The 17,138-nt window shown below is 31.3% G+C and overlaps 2 protein-coding genes across 2 annotated transcripts; both read right to left on the bottom strand.

Moving 5' to 3' along the window:
- Window positions 1-773: 773 nt before the first annotated feature.
- Window positions 774-1,846, bottom strand: LOC105973988 (uncharacterized). The gene is made up of 2 exons (XM_088822783.1): window positions 1,820-1,846; window positions 774-1,382 (listed from the first exon to the last, which is right to left on the bottom strand). Exons 1-2 carry the CDS (start codon window positions 1,844-1,846, stop codon window positions 774-776), a joined length of 636 nt encoding a protein of 211 aa, XP_088678909.1.
- A 3,797-nt stretch (window positions 1,847-5,643) lies between these two features.
- Window positions 5,644-7,817, bottom strand: LOC105974108 (heavy metal-associated isoprenylated plant protein 7). The gene is made up of 5 exons (XM_012999170.2): window positions 7,526-7,817; window positions 7,169-7,412; window positions 6,848-7,053; window positions 6,661-6,751; window positions 5,644-6,369 (listed from the first exon to the last, which is right to left on the bottom strand). The coding sequence occupies exons 1-5, from the start codon at window positions 7,532-7,534 to the stop codon at window positions 5,915-5,917; spliced, it is 1,005 nt and encodes a 334-aa protein (XP_012854624.2). The 5' UTR covers window positions 7,535-7,817; the 3' UTR covers window positions 5,644-5,914.
- Between the last annotated feature and the right edge of the window lie 9,321 nt (window positions 7,818-17,138).

Here is a 17,138-nt window from a genome sequence, read left to right as displayed (position 1 = left end):
GTAACGAGTTTATAGTAAAATCAATTTATATACCTGTTAGTCGTCATGTTACCGAAATGAACGATGTTGTTGGTCCAACACTTAACAAATCTCTCCTTATAAATCAACCACGTTTCATTGATGTAAGTTATCAACTTCAAATATTGCCCGTACAAACTAACTATCTCTCTATAGTTGCATTCGTATTCTTCCTCAGTCTCAGATTCGACTAACTTTGCCCACACCGTCCTCCGGAACAGTACACCCAACTTGGTGTTACCCAAGAATTTTGACGCGTTTGCCTCAACGTTTCTGTTTAGTGATATAAACATAACATGTGATGCGAATGTGGAAACACGTTTGGCAATGCTTTCAGTAGGCCCAACTCACGATCTGTCAGTATCATTTCTGGTTCTATCCCGATTGGTAATATGTATCGCAAACATCGTAATGTCCATGCATAAGTGTCCTCATCTTCACGTGACATAAAAGCAACGGCAATAGTGAAGTTCCTTCCCACGGGAGTAACCCCAATGATCTCCAAAAGAGGCATTTCATATCTACATGAAGGTAATTATAATTTGGTCAACTCTTATATATATATATATATATATATATATATATATATATAATATAATATAATATAATAAATGTAATTCACATTTAAATAATTATTACCTGTTAGTCTTGTACGTGCAATCCATCAGGATGACGTATGGAAATAACTGCAAAAGCTTTAATGAATCAGGGTGCGCAAACATAACGACTTGCACTGCATCACCAGCTAGATTTGTTCAATGCCATTTGCTGTATCCACTCTTACTTAGTTTGTGCCACAGATGTTGTATAACTGTTTTTCCTTTTATTTCCTCTCGTCTAATTCTCTGTGATTCATTGTACACATCTCTCAAGGCCGCAGCCGTATCCGGATTCATCTCTCTCAGATGATGCAAAATTTCCTTCGACTTCACATGGCTCTTTTTCAGTATCTTTGTCACTTCTCGTTGCTCTTCACTCAGGCGACTTAGCGAACGTAGTCCTTGTGGATATTGATGAGGAAAATGATTGTGATTGCCATCTTTGATGGTAAGGCGCCATAATCCATCACGACCCTCTTTACCCCATAGCGCAAAAGGGCATTTACACTTTATTGAACCGGACTTCCGGCTTGTTTTGACCTCTGCATTTTTTCCTCGTCTCTTATAGGCTCTTTTACAAGTCAAATATTGTCGGCTCTCGTGGTAAGACTGTCGCCTAATCTCATGTCCTTGACTGATGGCCATATTCATCGCCCACTCGACTAGTGCATCTTTACTATCAAATGCAGTCGAAATTGTGAAAAATTCACTGTAATCATGTAGCTCGAATGTTTCAATATCTTCATCAACATCTATGTATACTTCCTGTTTTTATATTAATGTAGTTAGCAAATTATAAAACTAAAGAATAAAACTCAAATAAAAAAAAAATTAAAAAATTGTGTTGCTCGTGTGATTTCACACGAGCATACCTTCTCTGTTCGTGTGAAATCACACGAGTGGGTTAAAAAAAACAATTTTTTTTAGAATTTAAAAAAAAAAAATTAAATAGCTCATGTGATTTTAAACGAGCAGGTGCCACCTGTTCGTGTAAAATCGCACGAGAGAATATTAAAAAAAAAATTGTTAATGGGCTCGTGTGAATTTACGCGAGCACTTGCCAAGTGCTCGCGTAAATTCACACGAGCACATGAATAAAAAAAAAATTCATCTCCTCGTGTGAATTTACACGAGCACTTGCCAAGTGCTCGCGTAAATTCACACGAGCAGATAAGGTTGTGGGAAAAAAATGAAAAACTTACATTCGGGTCTAAGTTGTTTGGATCCATCGCAAAAATTGTTGAATATCTGAATTTTTTCACTTTGAATGTTGAGTTTTATATTTTATAGGATTGGGTAGGAATAGTACAAAAGGTAAATAGTTATGGTAAAAAGGTAAAAAATCATGATAAAAAAATGCCTGAATGTTTAATTTGGACTGCGTATATTATTACCCTTCTTTTAAATAGTAGAAAGGCCCGAAAACGTGAAAGTTATTGTGCATAGTCATTGTACAAATAAACTATTATTGTTTAGAGTATGGTCCCAACTTACAAAAAAGTACTATGGTCAAATTGAATTTATTTACAATTAACAAATTAAAAGAATATGTAATTAAATTAAGTGATTGTGTTACTTTTTCATCGCAAGTACAACCGCGAGATGTGGGTGGGCATGCATGTGAAAAACTGCAGTCAGGACATTCACAGGTTATTATAACATGAATATCATTAGTTAATCAACTAAGATCTCGATTTGGTTTGGTTGTCAAAATAAGATCAGTTAAGATAAAATTAAATAATTTAATGAAATTCAATTGTATTACTAGACTTTGGAATGTCCGATAAAAAAACAAGTCTAGAAGACACGAGAAGTCATAATATCATAATATTATTAAAGATACCAAACATCAAATAAAATTCAATGATTTAGTTAATAATGGTTAATCTATCTAATCAAACGAGGCCTAAGGCTTCTCGTGATATTTCAATTGTACAATAATATAATCATATTATATGTGAGAGGTTCAATATACAATTCTTCAATAAATAAGAATAAGAGCACTTTTTTGTTTTGGTGATTATGGTCGATTTAAAATTTATTGGACATGCCAAATATGTAACAAAGCCAATTATTTAATTAAATGAAATGATAAATGCATGACAAATTTTAGTACACGAATGGTAATTTTTTTCAATCATAACACCAATTCATCTATAGATCTAAGAAAACAAATCCTACAATTTTACTCTTCAATTGAAAATTATTACATGATTTTAAATTATTAGGTCGAGCTCCTTGTGCATGGCTTACCAAGAGCAATTTGATTCACACATCTCGTGTGATTCATATGCTATTACACGAGAATGAAATTTACTCAGTGCATTTATATAGTTGTAGATTCTTTTTATAGGAATAACAACACAATTCCTAGAAAAAATAACTAAAAAAAGTGCAAAGAAAACTAATCAATTGAATTAAAATAAATAAGGCTATAGCAAAAAGTGAAGAATAAGAAAGCAAATAGGGGGATGGTGGAGCATGCTTTAATTTGGTGCAAAGAATGAGGCTATATAATAGTGTGATCATAAAATGGTAAATGAGTAAATGATTTGAGTCTATAATGTAATCATAACTCTAAAACCATGAATGAATGAGAGGCAGTCAACTTATTCCACCAAAAAGAAATATGTGTAATATGTTGCCTATTGTGACTATCTAATACCCCCTACGACACCTATTTGTCCCCCCTAATATTATTATTTTGTTTTCAGACAAATTAAGTCTCGTTTGGTTGGGGAGATCAGTCATAATTAACTAAATAACTTGTCGAGTCAATCTGCAATAATTATGTTATCTTGACTTATATATCTTGTCTTTTATGAAAATTTTTTGTTGCACGTCCTAAGTCTGATAAAATAATTGAATTTTAATTAGATTATTTAATATTATCTTAGTTAATCTTATCTTGAAAACCAGACGAGACCTAAATAGATTCGAAAACCTAGAAGCAAAATATGCACCAAACAATTTTGATGGGACTGTCTCAACTGAAGATCTTCAAATGTACTCATTACGTCCCATATTATATGTCGTTTTGGGTGGTTGTGCGTGTATTAAGATAAATAGTCAATAAATATGCATAGATTATACCAAAAATAACATAGTAAATACTAAAATGCCCTTGTAATTCATTATTTTTTAATTAACTAATTAAGAGTAATAAGAGGTAAATTTGATTAAAAAAAACTGAAATTCTAAATCACACACTAATTTTTACCAAATCATGCACATAACTAAAAATATTTATCTCTTTAACATCTTATCTTCTCCTTCTCCACCCTTCCTTTTTCCGAAATTTTTCACAAAATACACACTAAGAACATCCCTGGCATTCCAAGTTTGAATTCGACAAAAATCTTCACATGTTCAAACTAAAATAAAGTTGGAATTTGAGGAAAAAATTCGAATTGGTATGAATTTGAATAATTAAAAAGGCTTAATGAAATTGAATAAATATTAAATAAAACGAAACTCATTTTTTATGATTATTCACGTAAAAATTAATGAATTTTAAGTGACTTGGATAAAATCATTTTAGAGAGAAGTTAGAGAGAATATGAGTAGTGAGAGGATTTTTTTAATTTATGTGTGAGATTTAGTAAATATTAGTGTGGGATTTAGCATAACCAAAAAATGCAATTAATATTTTATTGGAATTCTAAAATGACAAATAATTTGGAGGAAAAAACACCCCCAAAAGACATAATATGGGACGGAGGGAGTAATACTTCTATAATATCCATTTATAAATAATTTGAGAATGATTATTGTCTTTTAATTAATACACATTCAAAATAATGTATTCATTATTAGCCATAAATTATTACATTTTATTAAAATGAAAAAGTATAAAAATCTAATTTAATTTCATTTCAATTGACTTTTACCAGATTCACCCAATCTTTTGCCTGCCTGATTTAACCTAATTTATTTCCCATCATACCAATTTTCCGGATGAATCAATTTTGTGTCATATTCATCCATTTTTTTCATGATGAACCATCCTTTTAATCACAATCATACTATTTCCATAATTAAAAGGAATAAAATTTTGGGTAGCAATTTCCATTATGTAGTTGGGCTATGTATATATCTTCAAGAACCATCAAATGTAATGGAAAATTAGGTTACTTATGCATCTTTGCCAATTAACATTGAAAGTTCAAATTATTTAGCACCAAAACAAGTTTATTCATTGTACTTGTAACAACGGATTCCTTTGTCTCACATGCAGATAAAAAAAAATACTACTGCACGTAACTTTTAGATCGGGCTCGTTGCACATAACTTGCCCAATGCGTGATGCAGGTTTTGTGTGGTTTACGAACTACTGCACAAAAACAAAGTTTACCCAATCCATATATGCAGTTGCGGGTTCCTTTGTGAAAATAAATAAACAAATAGCATTATTTTATGGGATGTGATAAATATCGTTTCAGTTTCAATAATACCGTTTCGACTTCAAGCTAAATTTTGATCAATTTCGAGTCCGAATTCTGCAAAATCCAAAACATGTAATTTGTGGCCTTGATTTAGCTTTATAAACCAACTTAAATCAACAAAATTGGTGTCGGGTTGGAAAGATTTGCATGAGTTAACGAACAATGTCCACAACTTTAATATTTTGAGTTATCTAAAATTCAAAAATGTAACTCATTCATGCATAACTCTGTACCCGATATCTAATTTAGTTGATTCAAACTGTATTAGAAAGCTCAAAGACTACAATTTTCGTGCTATTAAATTTTACTAATCTTGCCAAAATCAGATTAGAAAATAGTCAAAATCACATTCGATTTCAAAACGATATTAATAATATTGACACAATATTTAGCATTTAAATATTTTTATTTACTTCTTGTATTTGGCAACTTTTAAGATGATGAAAAAAATTATATAAGAAAATGGATCCAATTTGAACTTCTCCCCATGCACCATGGTTCAAATTTCAAGATTCAAAACTAAAATAAATAAACAAGGTCCCAAGTACCAACTCAATCAACACATCACAACAAAACAAGACAAAAAAACCAAACCTTAAAATATTATATATACCATAACTTAGTATATACTATAGTATTATTATTCAAGGTATGTGACAAACATTATAACAAAGAAAAAAAAAGTACAAAAATACCCTTATAAAATTCTACAAACCCCTTTTTTTCCTGCAGATTTATACTATGAAAAAAAAAACAAAGACAGGTCCACATGCAGACCACACCAACATGTTGTCATTAGGACAGAATTCTTAATCCCTTTCTACCCATTTTACCCCTGCAATCCACCAACATTTACATTACAGTACATGCATTTGGATTCTCATCACTAAACATTTGTGGGGGATAAGCATTCATCTCTTGCACAATCCCCTGGTGGTACATTTGGTGGTAGTTCTGTGGGTGGTTGTAGTAAAACTCATTCTTTCTCACCTCCAATTTACCCTCCTCCGCCTCGGCCGTCGCGGCGGCCGCGGCCTCCGGTGGTGGAGCGGCGGCACCACCACCAGCTTCCTTGTTTTCCTTACCCGCGGCGGCGGCGGCTTCTTCCACTTTCTTGGCTTCCTTTTCGCCCTCCTCGGATTTCTTCTCTTCCTTTTTCTCCTCGTCTTTCTTCTCGGGCTCGACTTTGATAACCGAAGCGTGTTTCCCGGTTCTTTTGTAGACGTAATCTGCGAGTTTTTCGGGCTCGAAAATTCCCTTCACCGTCACTTGTGAAGCTTTGAGGTCTGGCTCTGCACTTTCAACTCCTACATACATATATTTCAATTTTCAAATACAACTTGATTAATTTTTTTTAATATATATTAATTTTAACATAAATTTATACTAACAAAGTGGTGTAGGAAATGAATTGAGACCTCGGATTTGAACATGATGGAATTCATTCAGACAGAATCTTGATAATTAAATATTAATATATTCCAAATACAAGAGAATGAAAACAATTCTCTTTTTGCATATACAGCTGAAAAGGGCTATATTAATAATAATAATAATAAATAAATAAATTGGAAAAAAAAAAGAAGGGAAAAAAACACCTTTAATTTTCTGAATGCGTTTTTTGATTTCTTGGGCACAAGCTTCACAATGCATGTAAACACCCAACACCACTGTAATAATCACCGGAGGCTGCAAAAACAAGAACATAACACAAAAATTAATTAAATGAATTTTCTAACCTTAATATTTCCGAAGAACAAAAAAAAACAAAAAAAAAAAAAAAACCTCCTCTTTTTTCTCCTCAGCTTTGACCGCCTCTTTTTGTTCATCTTTCTTGGGCTCCGGCGCCGGAGGTTTTGGGATCGGAGAAATAAGCTCAACTTGACGGTGGCTCTTCCGTTGAACCCTCTCCAATACTTTAAGTGGATCTGCTTTTTCACCTTTCACCACCACTTTACTACTTCTGCAATCTGTTATCACTTCCTCCACTCCTGTAATTAATTAATCATTTTTATTTTTTTTAATTTTAAATTAATTAAATTGAAATAAAAAATTACATGCACCACTAAATTTTGAAAACGGAAATCATTTTAAATTTTAATTTACCTTCGAAGCCTTTGAGGCACCGGCGGACTTTTCTAGCGCAGCCCTCGCAGTGCATGAAAACCCTAAGGACGATTTCCTGCGGCGGAGGAGGAGGCGGCGCCGCCGCCGCCTTGGTCTCGTCGGATTTCTTCTCCTCTTTCTTCCCATCGTCAGCTGGCTTCTCCGCCGCCGCCTCTTTCTTCTCTTCCTCTGCCGGTTTTTTCGCCTCCTCCGGTTTCTTTTCCTCCGCCGGCTTCTTCGCTTCCTGCCGGAAACAAATCAGATAAAAAAAATGAGCAACAAATCACCAAACAAAACATTAAAAAAAAAAAAAATCAAAATTACTGACAATTAGGAGAGAGAGAGAGAGAGAGAGACCTCGCCCATTGATTTTAGTTGATTGTTCACTGATAAGAGATGAATGGAAGAGCGAAGAAGAAATTGATGAATACACACACAGAGATACACCTTGAGTGTGTGTTTTTGGTTGCTTACTCACACACTACACACCAGAAATGAACACGCAGTAAAATTGGGGGTTATCAGATCTAGAGGCAAAATAAAAAAAATGGGGGTGGTGTGTCATCATATATAGGTGACGTGGCTTTTATATAGTAGGTGGCACGTGCGGTGGTGGCGTACCTGGCTGAAAAATCCCTTCTGAAACGGCGCCGTTTGGGTTACACTTTCTATGCAGCAATACTTTTTTTTAACCCATTCTTGCCACTGTTTAAAGATTCTCTTTTCTCTTCACTTACCTGGGTTTTTATGTTTTCTTCTGTATTTAAAGAAATTAGGGTAAATTATTGTTAAATTACGAAAAAAAACCCTTCGTGTTTGGTTAATTATAATCACTCATCAACTATGAATCTTTTTAAACGTCCATCTTTACAGTGTTAAATTTAACACTGTTTTCTAGATTCCATACAATGTTCTTTAGTTTGTGCTCGTTTTGTGCAAAAATGTAGTTTCTGATGCGACATAATCTAATATTTACAAACTAAAAGACACGGCGTATGATCATCTTGTTTCACAATGCAAAGCTCGGGTGGGATAAAATAGGTACAAACTGGAGAATCTCTCACATAATCTAGAGAATTTCACTAAATTTGATACCACAAGGGTGGACGTGTAATAAAGTTCATAGTTGAGGGATAATTGTAATTATTCGAACATAAATGGTTTTTTCGTAATTTTACAGCAGAGGGTTGCCGTAATTTACCTAAGAAGATATTACAACAAAGATAATTACTATTTGACTTTTGACTTTAATATTGACTAGGTAAAATAAAAATATTTTCTTTTCTTATATGGGAAATTAGAACAATCTAGTTTTTTACTCATACAACTGTTAGTAAAATTTATGAAAGATTTTATCTTTATTATTAAAATTCAGAAACAAAATATAGTCGGTGCAGGGGTCAAAATTAAAATAATATTATTCTTGAAATTGAAGTAAATATTCTCATGATAATTAAGATGATTATAGTGGAAATGTGACTTGGAAACTCGGAATAATTCTTTTTTTTAGTATACAAATTGCTGTAATATGCTCTAGTAAATCTCTTTAAATGATTTGCATTAATTATAAATGTGTCCGTTATGGGTAAAAGAGATAATTATTCTTACCATCCTTAGAAAAAAATGATTATTGAAATGTTTGCTTTGTCTATTTTTATGCATTTTATTATAAATTTCTCTAATATAATCTCGAACATATTACATCGAATAAAATACATCGAATAACATATTGCGGGAGATCTAGTTACATATGTAGTCAAAAAATTGACTGAAAAGCCGATTTACTCCTTGCACGTTTGCAGTTGCGTATTTTTTTTAATTAAAAAAATAATGAAGTTAGGATAAAATAAACTTTGACAAGAAAACTATCGAGTTTTCGTGAATTTATATATACATTTCGTTAACACTAAGTTTTCAGTGAATTAAAAGAAATCCCAACTACATATTTTATTCTCATTCGCTTAGTACTCTTTACTATATGGTGTGAATCGGACTGATTGGATCGAAATTAGTTCTTTCGAAAAAAATCAGTTTTTTTTAAGTTAAAAAATAGTTCCAATTCGGTTAAAAAAATATCGGAAATAAATTTTCGAAAATTGGAATGACAAAACTTGTTCCACAATTGGAACATCTCAAATCGAAAATAGGTGGAATTCAGAAATTTCCAATTTTTAGTCACCTAAAATATAAAATACATAATAATATTGGAATTTTAAGTGTAATATTCAGAGGAAAAAAATCAGAATTTTCGGAACTTAAATCAAATTGGAAATCGAAATCTCATATATATTCCAATTTCTATTCAAATAATTTCAAAAACTCGAAAGTTAGATTTTTGAAATTCGGATTAAAAATATTGTTACAAAATCGAAAAATCTCGATCCAGAATCCACAAATATTGGAAATTTCATTCCAATTTCCACCATAACTCTTTCCTTTATTACGCGAATTAATTATGCAAATCAAATTATTAGCATCCACAAAACCCGATTATATGTTGTCCTTCTCATCACCATTACCAGCATAACATTACAATTTACCCACGCAAATAAATAAATAAATAATGACTAATGTAATTAGAATTTATAATTAAATCACTTTTTCTTACTAACACGATCACTGAGATGTTACATTCAATGAAATACATCCGGTGATTTTTAACCATTGATATAGTGAAATAATTTCCCACTAAACACACATGCACATAGGTGAGTGTAACTATGTGCAAATCAACGATTACTAATCATCTAATATATTTCATCGAATATAACATCAAATGAACAGTGTAACACGGTTGCAGCAATAAATAGAAGGTGGAACTGACATCTCATAGGAACCCATGTTGTGTTGAAGCTTTTCATTTCATTTTTTTATTTTATTTTAAATTTTCCTATATTACCCCAATTGTTACAAGTTATTAAATTGGAAATGTATGTTATATTGAAATGTATATAATTACTATACCCTAATGGTTTGTTGCTGTACCAGTCAAGTTAGGGAAAAAAATAAATGCAGCAATTGAATATTTGGCAGTGTGTATTTTGGGGTGGTCCATAATTATTATTTGGGCAGAAAGAAACTGGGCAGTACAAATTCATGCTTAATAGGACCACTCCCCACACCCCACAACTACTATATAAGCTGGGCCTCCCGGAAATCATTTACATTCGACCAAAATTTAAACCCCTCAATTAATAAGTTAGTATCATTTTTGGTGCACTATCATTAATTACGCGATTCCTCGTAGAAAATGGACGCAACTCACGTCGTGTATGTTGACCGCGCTTCGATTAATCGTCGACTGTGGATCGACACTCATGGTATATGTGGAGTTTGTCACGCATAGTTAACGTAGTGTGGTTTACGTATAAACGAGTGCTGATTTACTAAGTGCATTTATATGGTTGGTTGCGAGTTATTTCTTTGCCAAAAAAACTAAGAACTCATGATATAGGGGCCAGTTATGGTTCGTATAAACCCTAAATCAAGAACCATAAATATTATCAGGCGCATTAAACCATGGGTTGAATCGGCAGTTAAGTTGTCGGTGACAAGCCAAACCATCGAACTTGTGGTTCAAACAACCATATTATATTATTTTTCATTTAAAAAAAAACGTGAATCAGCCAGGAAACACCGATTTCCCGGCGATTGCGGTTCAATATTTCTTGATTATGTAACTGCGATTCGGCGGTTCCGAAACCGTGACCATGTTTATCCCCTACACTACATATATATAATTATATATATGATATATCATTACTTCCTAGAAAGAAGGTGTCTTAACTCTTATGTGCATAGAATAAAAATTAGCTAATGGTCCCTAGGTAAAAACCAGAATAATCAATAAATAAATGCATACTTCTAGTTTAAATGACTATCTTGCCCTTCATGGTCACATTTTTGCAAACGACGTCGTTAGGACTTCAAAAACAAAAGATCTTTCTATTGTATTAAAGGTTTAAAATTATAATAACTTTTATCAAGAAAGTTGGATTTCAACTCCTCAAATTGATTTGTTCCTAGAATGTCAATTTCCAATAAGATTGGGCCTCAAGTACTTTTATTATTTGTGGTAATTTTTCGGATTTTGTTAATCTATTTTAATTTTAATTAATAGGAACTTATAGTTCTGTTTTAAGTTTAAAATTAACTTAAAATTGAAAGTGAACTTTCGACTGTTCATAGAAGCTCTATCGTTAATTGGACGAATCACTTTCGAACATACCTAATTACTAGATAATAGGAAATTCGACTAAAAATTGATTCAATTAGTGTAAAATTAAATACTTTTTTTTAAGAAAACCAGACTTCTTGAACTTTACTATTGCTCATTTCGGTAAAAGTGCGTTCTAGTTTGGTTCATTAGTCATCAAACCAAGGTCTAACGTTACGGTGGAGCAAACACAAATTTTCAACACGGCCAAACACCTGCCGATGGTGAAGCTGTGTGAACGTCCGTTGTTACGTACCCGGAAGAGAACAGCTACACATATGGAGCTTTAATTGAAGAATGCCACAAACTTATTAGTTCTTTTGATATTTATTTGTTTTCTTGTATGAAAAAGAAGTAAATGGATTTTGTAGATGATTTGGAATGTGATAAATCCCTCCAACCTATTGCTACATGTTGCCAAACAAAACATATATGTATTTTCTTTAAAAAAAAATCGAGTTGAGATTGAATCAATTAGTTGTAAAGTAAAATATTTTTAAAATTATCAAACTATTAAAACTCGATTGTTAGCTGCATTTAATTCAAGTTTATTCGAATTCGCCATCAAAGCGACGATTTGGCATTAAAGCTTGGTTGGCTCGCCCCGCATGCCGTACGCCGGGTCTTGAGCACTAGTACAATATTGAATATATAGATTTGTCTAAGAGTTTATTTAGTTATCAAATCAGGATCTAATACAATTTTTGAAGCTCAATAACTTTTAAATAATCCTGATAGTAATGTAATTCACCTTAGTTTTAACTATATTTGTTAATACCCTCGCTGAAATGGTTTATTGCGTTCAGCACCCCTATTTTTACTTTCATTGTTAAAAAAACCTCAGCAAAATGGGGGAAGTTGACCAACATATTTAACTCGGGGAGTTTTTTTTAACAATTCAATATAATACATATAAACTCGAGAAGTATGTTGGTTATGTTATATATAAGGGACTTGATAAACGCATAACGAGTTTTAGTTAATGTAAGACTTTTTTCTGATTTGAAGTTTCTAAATATCAACCACACATTTCAATTAATTTGCATCTCGTAAACGTTCTTGTTTTTTCATCAAATGAAGCCTATCTGGATAAAGAATTTATTTAATTCAGACGATCAATAATCTGCACACACTTTTTTTGTTGCTTTCTGCAATTATCAAAATCCAAAAGGAGTTTTATATTCGAATCTTGAACACACGGAAAAATCCAACTAAAACTTCAAAAAAATGTGTATTATTTATTTATTTTACTCAAAATACAATTTTTTTTAATCGAAAATCTTCAGTTCAACTGCAAGCATAAGTAATCAAATGTACAGTCGCATTAAAAAAATTCTAGGATGCCGTTAATGCTATTATACACACATTTTTTTATATCTCTAATAATAGAAATTCGAGAAATGTAGGGGGGCCATGGCCCCCCTTGTTGCTATACTATGGCGCTCATGAGTATATTAAATAGTGAAATTTGATGAGGTACAATTATTGATAAATTGAGAATAGTGGGGTGGTCCTGTTAGATGCACAAATTGCAATATGTCTTGTCTCAAAATCAGATGACTCCAATTTTACTAACGTTTTGGACAAGCAATTCAATAATTATTGTAATTTGTAATAGAATTGGATAAGCAATTTACGATTGCAACCTTTCTGGAATTTACTATCTTCATAATTTGTTCCCATCCCAAATTATATATACTACGAATATGTACATATATATATATATCCTCATATATGTACACGTACTTACTCATATCACTATTGTTTTTATTTAATTTAAAAGATTCACGTAATAGGAGTACATTTTATATTTGTTTTCGTTTTCTATGATTAATTAATATAGAAAGAAATTTAATAAATTTATTAATCCATGAGAAAAATGCAAACATATAGTTAGGGGTAGGATCGTGTGTGAACGAGCCGAGCTCCCTTGTTTTGGAAGGCTCGAGCTCGACGAGTTGATATTTTCTGGCTCGAGCTCGAACTCGCCTGAGCTTCGGTGAGAAATAATTAGTTCATTAATAACATAACTATTTTTTTTTTTTTTTTTATTATTATTATTATTATTATTATTATTATTATTATTATTATTATTATTATTATTATTATTATGATTATTATTATTATTATTATTGTATAATATTTAAAATAAAATAAAAATCAATCAATAAGAAGCTCGTGAGCCAACTCACGAGCTGTCAAACAACTATAATCGAGCACGAACACGTCCGAAGCCCGAACTCGAGTTCACAATTTTTAAGTTCTTTATTTTACTTGTTCGATTTATTTATTAATTTTCTTTATTTTGTACAAATACTTAATTTTATTTTTAATATAAAACTAAGTTGTTAAAAATTATAGGAGCATAATACATAAGTCAATAAATTATATATACATATATAATAATAAAAAAAAAAATTAAAATTTGAGGGGGTCATCCCCCAGGCCTACACTGCATTCCCTTGGATTCAACCTAAACAAAAAATTATATTATATGATTAAAGTGACAAATTCAAAATATTAAAACTTAGGGGAAATTAAGGCCAATCCCTTGAGTTAGTGTCAAATTACGGAAAAGAATTCCCACTGTTTGGAAAATTATAACTGTCTTCTCAACTCTGTATTTTCATTAAAAAAAGAAAAGCCGCGTTCCGCAGGTGAATATGATACCGTAAGCATAAGCATATAAGACAATACATAATCGAAAGAATAATTGTAATTATCCAAACATAAACATTTTTTCGTCATTTAATGGGTAAATCATAATTTGCCCATAAAGCTAATAGCCTGACTCATTAGTTTTCATCATGGCATCATGATTGCAATCAATTTCCACTAAATGTAATTATCTTGTTAATATTTTTCTTTTTCTTTTTTGTGTGATGCTGCCTTAAGTAATGCAATTTGGCAGGCAATAGAAAAAGGATATTGTCATTATTGAGCAAAGTGCAACCAATCTTGATAAGATTTCACTTATGGACCAGCCAATTTTTGGATATAGATATATATAGTGTTTTTTATTTTTTATTTTGTATTATTGGAAATCCACTATTATTATTATTATTATTATTTTACTTACAATTTTATTTTATGACAATTTTTGGGTGCTTATACATGGAAGCATCCAATGAGATGATATTCCATATTGCTTGTGATTGTAATAGTAATATTCATCAACAATGTATGTCCTTTTTGCAATTTTGACATTGATACTACTATCCATGGATAAATTACAACCACCTCTATGACGTAATGTATAATTACAAAAAAACCCTTCTTTTTGAGAAATTACATCGACCCTCTACAAAAAGGTGTTAATGGAAAAACTGTAGGAGTTGGATGTAATTATCGAAGAAAAAAGATTCGTGAAGGGGGACGGTTGTAATTTGCACCATATTTTTTTAAAGTTGCAATTTTTTTCAATGAATTTTCCATATCAGCTGCTTTTAGTGGTCTATTATTTTGCCTTTCTATCTTGCATTAATTTTTTAACACATGTTTTGGGTTGCCATTTGACACAGCTTATATCTGGTTGTGTAGTTTTTTAAATTTTAGTAATTGTATCATACTAAACCAAGCATTTTAGTGCTCCATAGTGAATAACAACATCGAAAACTATATATTTAACCCCCCATTGCATAATTTGGTTTATTTTTTAGTAATTAAGACTTAACTTCATATAACCCTTGAGTTAATTGCCAATATTTTTGGATAAAAGAATACTAAATACTATACATAATATTATAAAATACTAAAGAGTCTCTACCCAAGTGCCATAAAAAAATCTTAAAATGTAGTTATAAAAATACTATATACCAACATTAAAAGAAATTCTAATATCGCTACGCGTCAGCTATAGTTGTCTCGTAATATATAGGGTAAATTACGATCACCCTCCGAGGTAAGGTCACATTGTGAAATCCCCTAATGTTTGGGTTATTACAACCACCCCTCAACTATGAATCTTCTTACACGTCCATCTTTACAGTGACAAATTTAGTGGAATCTTCTAAATTATGTGGAATATTCTTCAGTTTGTACACGTTTTACTCCATCCGAACTCCATATTTTGAAACAAAATGATTATAAGATATGTTTATTGGCTAATAAATATCAGATTGTGGTGGATTATAAACTGCATTTTTGCATAAAATAAGTACAAACTAGAGATCATTCTCCGGAATCTAAAAGATTATGTTGAATTTGATATCATAAGTATCAGCGTATATATTATTATTATTATTATTTATTATAGTTACCTTGTGTAATAGGTTAGGGTTTCCCACATGTAACTATATATATGATAAATATACTTGAGAGACATAATTCTCTCTTTCTCCAATTCTATTTCTCCTATAATAAGGATGAACGTATAAGAAAATTCATAATTGAGGGGAGTGATTGTAATTATTCAAACAAGAGAGTTTTTTTTAATTGAACATGAACTCGGGCGGCCGTATTTTACCCTAGTATATATTATATCTTAAAAGAAAAAGTGAGTCAAATGAAATGAACATTTTTTGTTGCACTAAAAAAGAAAAACCAAAAAAAATAACTTTTTTTATTGTATTTTGGAAAAGAAAATTGGTAAAAGTAAAACTCAATACTAAATATAGTAAGTAGTAGACGTGCACAAATATAGGCGATGCTTGTTATTTGTTAATATGGGTCCACGTAAATTGTGATAGTGTTCGTAAGTACACACACTAATATAGAAAATAGTGTTCCACTTGCATTATATTGTCCATCCCACGTGATTTTGTCAGAAACTCATTTGCATGCATACGAAAATATATCATGTCTAATTTTAAAAAAAATGGGTAAATTACAACCATCCCGAGTAATGGTCAAATTAAGAAAAAAAAATTTCTTGTTTGGATAATTATATCTACCCCTTAATTATAAATTTTTTTACAATCTACAGTCATTATGGTGTCAAATTCAACATATTATCTAGATTCCGTGGAATGTTCTCTAATTTGAACTTGTTTTGTGGAAAAATACAGTTTATAATACATCACAATCTAATATAGATCAGACAAGGCAAAAAATACATCTTATGATTATCTAACTTCAAAATGTGGAGCTCGAATGGATAAAATGAGTCCAAAATTGAGAATATTTCATATAATCTAGAGAAGATTCCACTAAAAATTTGAAACTATAGAAGTAGACGTGTAAAAAGATTTATAATTCAAGGGGTGGTTGTAATTATCCAAACATGAGGGGAGTTTTCGTCTTACCTTAGAAGGCGGTTTTGTAATTTACCCTAAAATTTAATACAACTATACAAGCTCTAACAACTTATTTAAACCTACAATATAAAACTTAGGATAAATTACAAAATCCCCCTAAATTTGGGTTAAATTATAAAAAAACGCCCTCATCTATCTGTAATTACCAAAATTTCTCTAATATTTGTTTATGTCTTACACCAACTCCTTATGGTAGTGATTTTTCACATAATCTTTCTTCTTCTTCTTCTATAGAATATTCATAAAAAATGTCGATCTTACCCTTATGAGTAGTCTCTTAAATATAATTGGTCTTGGTTAACCTTTTACACGAACCTCATTTTCTTCAACATCGCATTACAATATGTAATATATACACTTTCTCGATTGCTAATATGAACCTTCATAGCACATAAACCATTTTTAAAACATTTGTGCGTGCATATATAGCTGTCTTTAATTTGTTTTGCATTTGAGGGAATATTCTATGGAATAAAAAAGATTCAATAAAAAAATGGGG

This window comes from Erythranthe guttata, chromosome 9 (genome assembly GCF_056151865.1).
Source record: "Erythranthe guttata isolate IM_541 chromosome 9, IM_541, whole genome shotgun sequence".
NCBI lineage: Eukaryota > Viridiplantae > Streptophyta > Magnoliopsida > Lamiales > Phrymaceae > Erythranthe > Erythranthe guttata.
Note: the sequence above shows the minus strand (reverse complement) of the source record. Positions and strands in the feature narration are given on the sequence as shown.

Bases quoted from the DNA above. Each gene is read 5' to 3' on its own strand.
- LOC105973988 (XM_088822783.1), bottom strand. From the start codon at position 1,846: ATGGATCCAAACAACTTAGACCCGAAT. The intron at 1,383-1,819 runs GTAAGTTTTTCA...ATATAAAAACAG, and splicing joins CAAACAACTTAGACCCGAAT to GAAGTATACATAGATGTTGA.
- LOC105974108 (XM_012999170.2), bottom strand. The intron at 7,054-7,168 runs GTAAATTAAAAT...AATTAATTACAG, and splicing joins GTGCCTCAAAGGCTTCGAAG to GAGTGGAGGAAGTGATAACA. The intron at 6,370-6,660 runs GTGTTTTTTTCC...ATATGTATGTAG, and splicing joins ACGCATTCAGAAAATTAAAG to GAGTTGAAAGTGCAGAGCCA.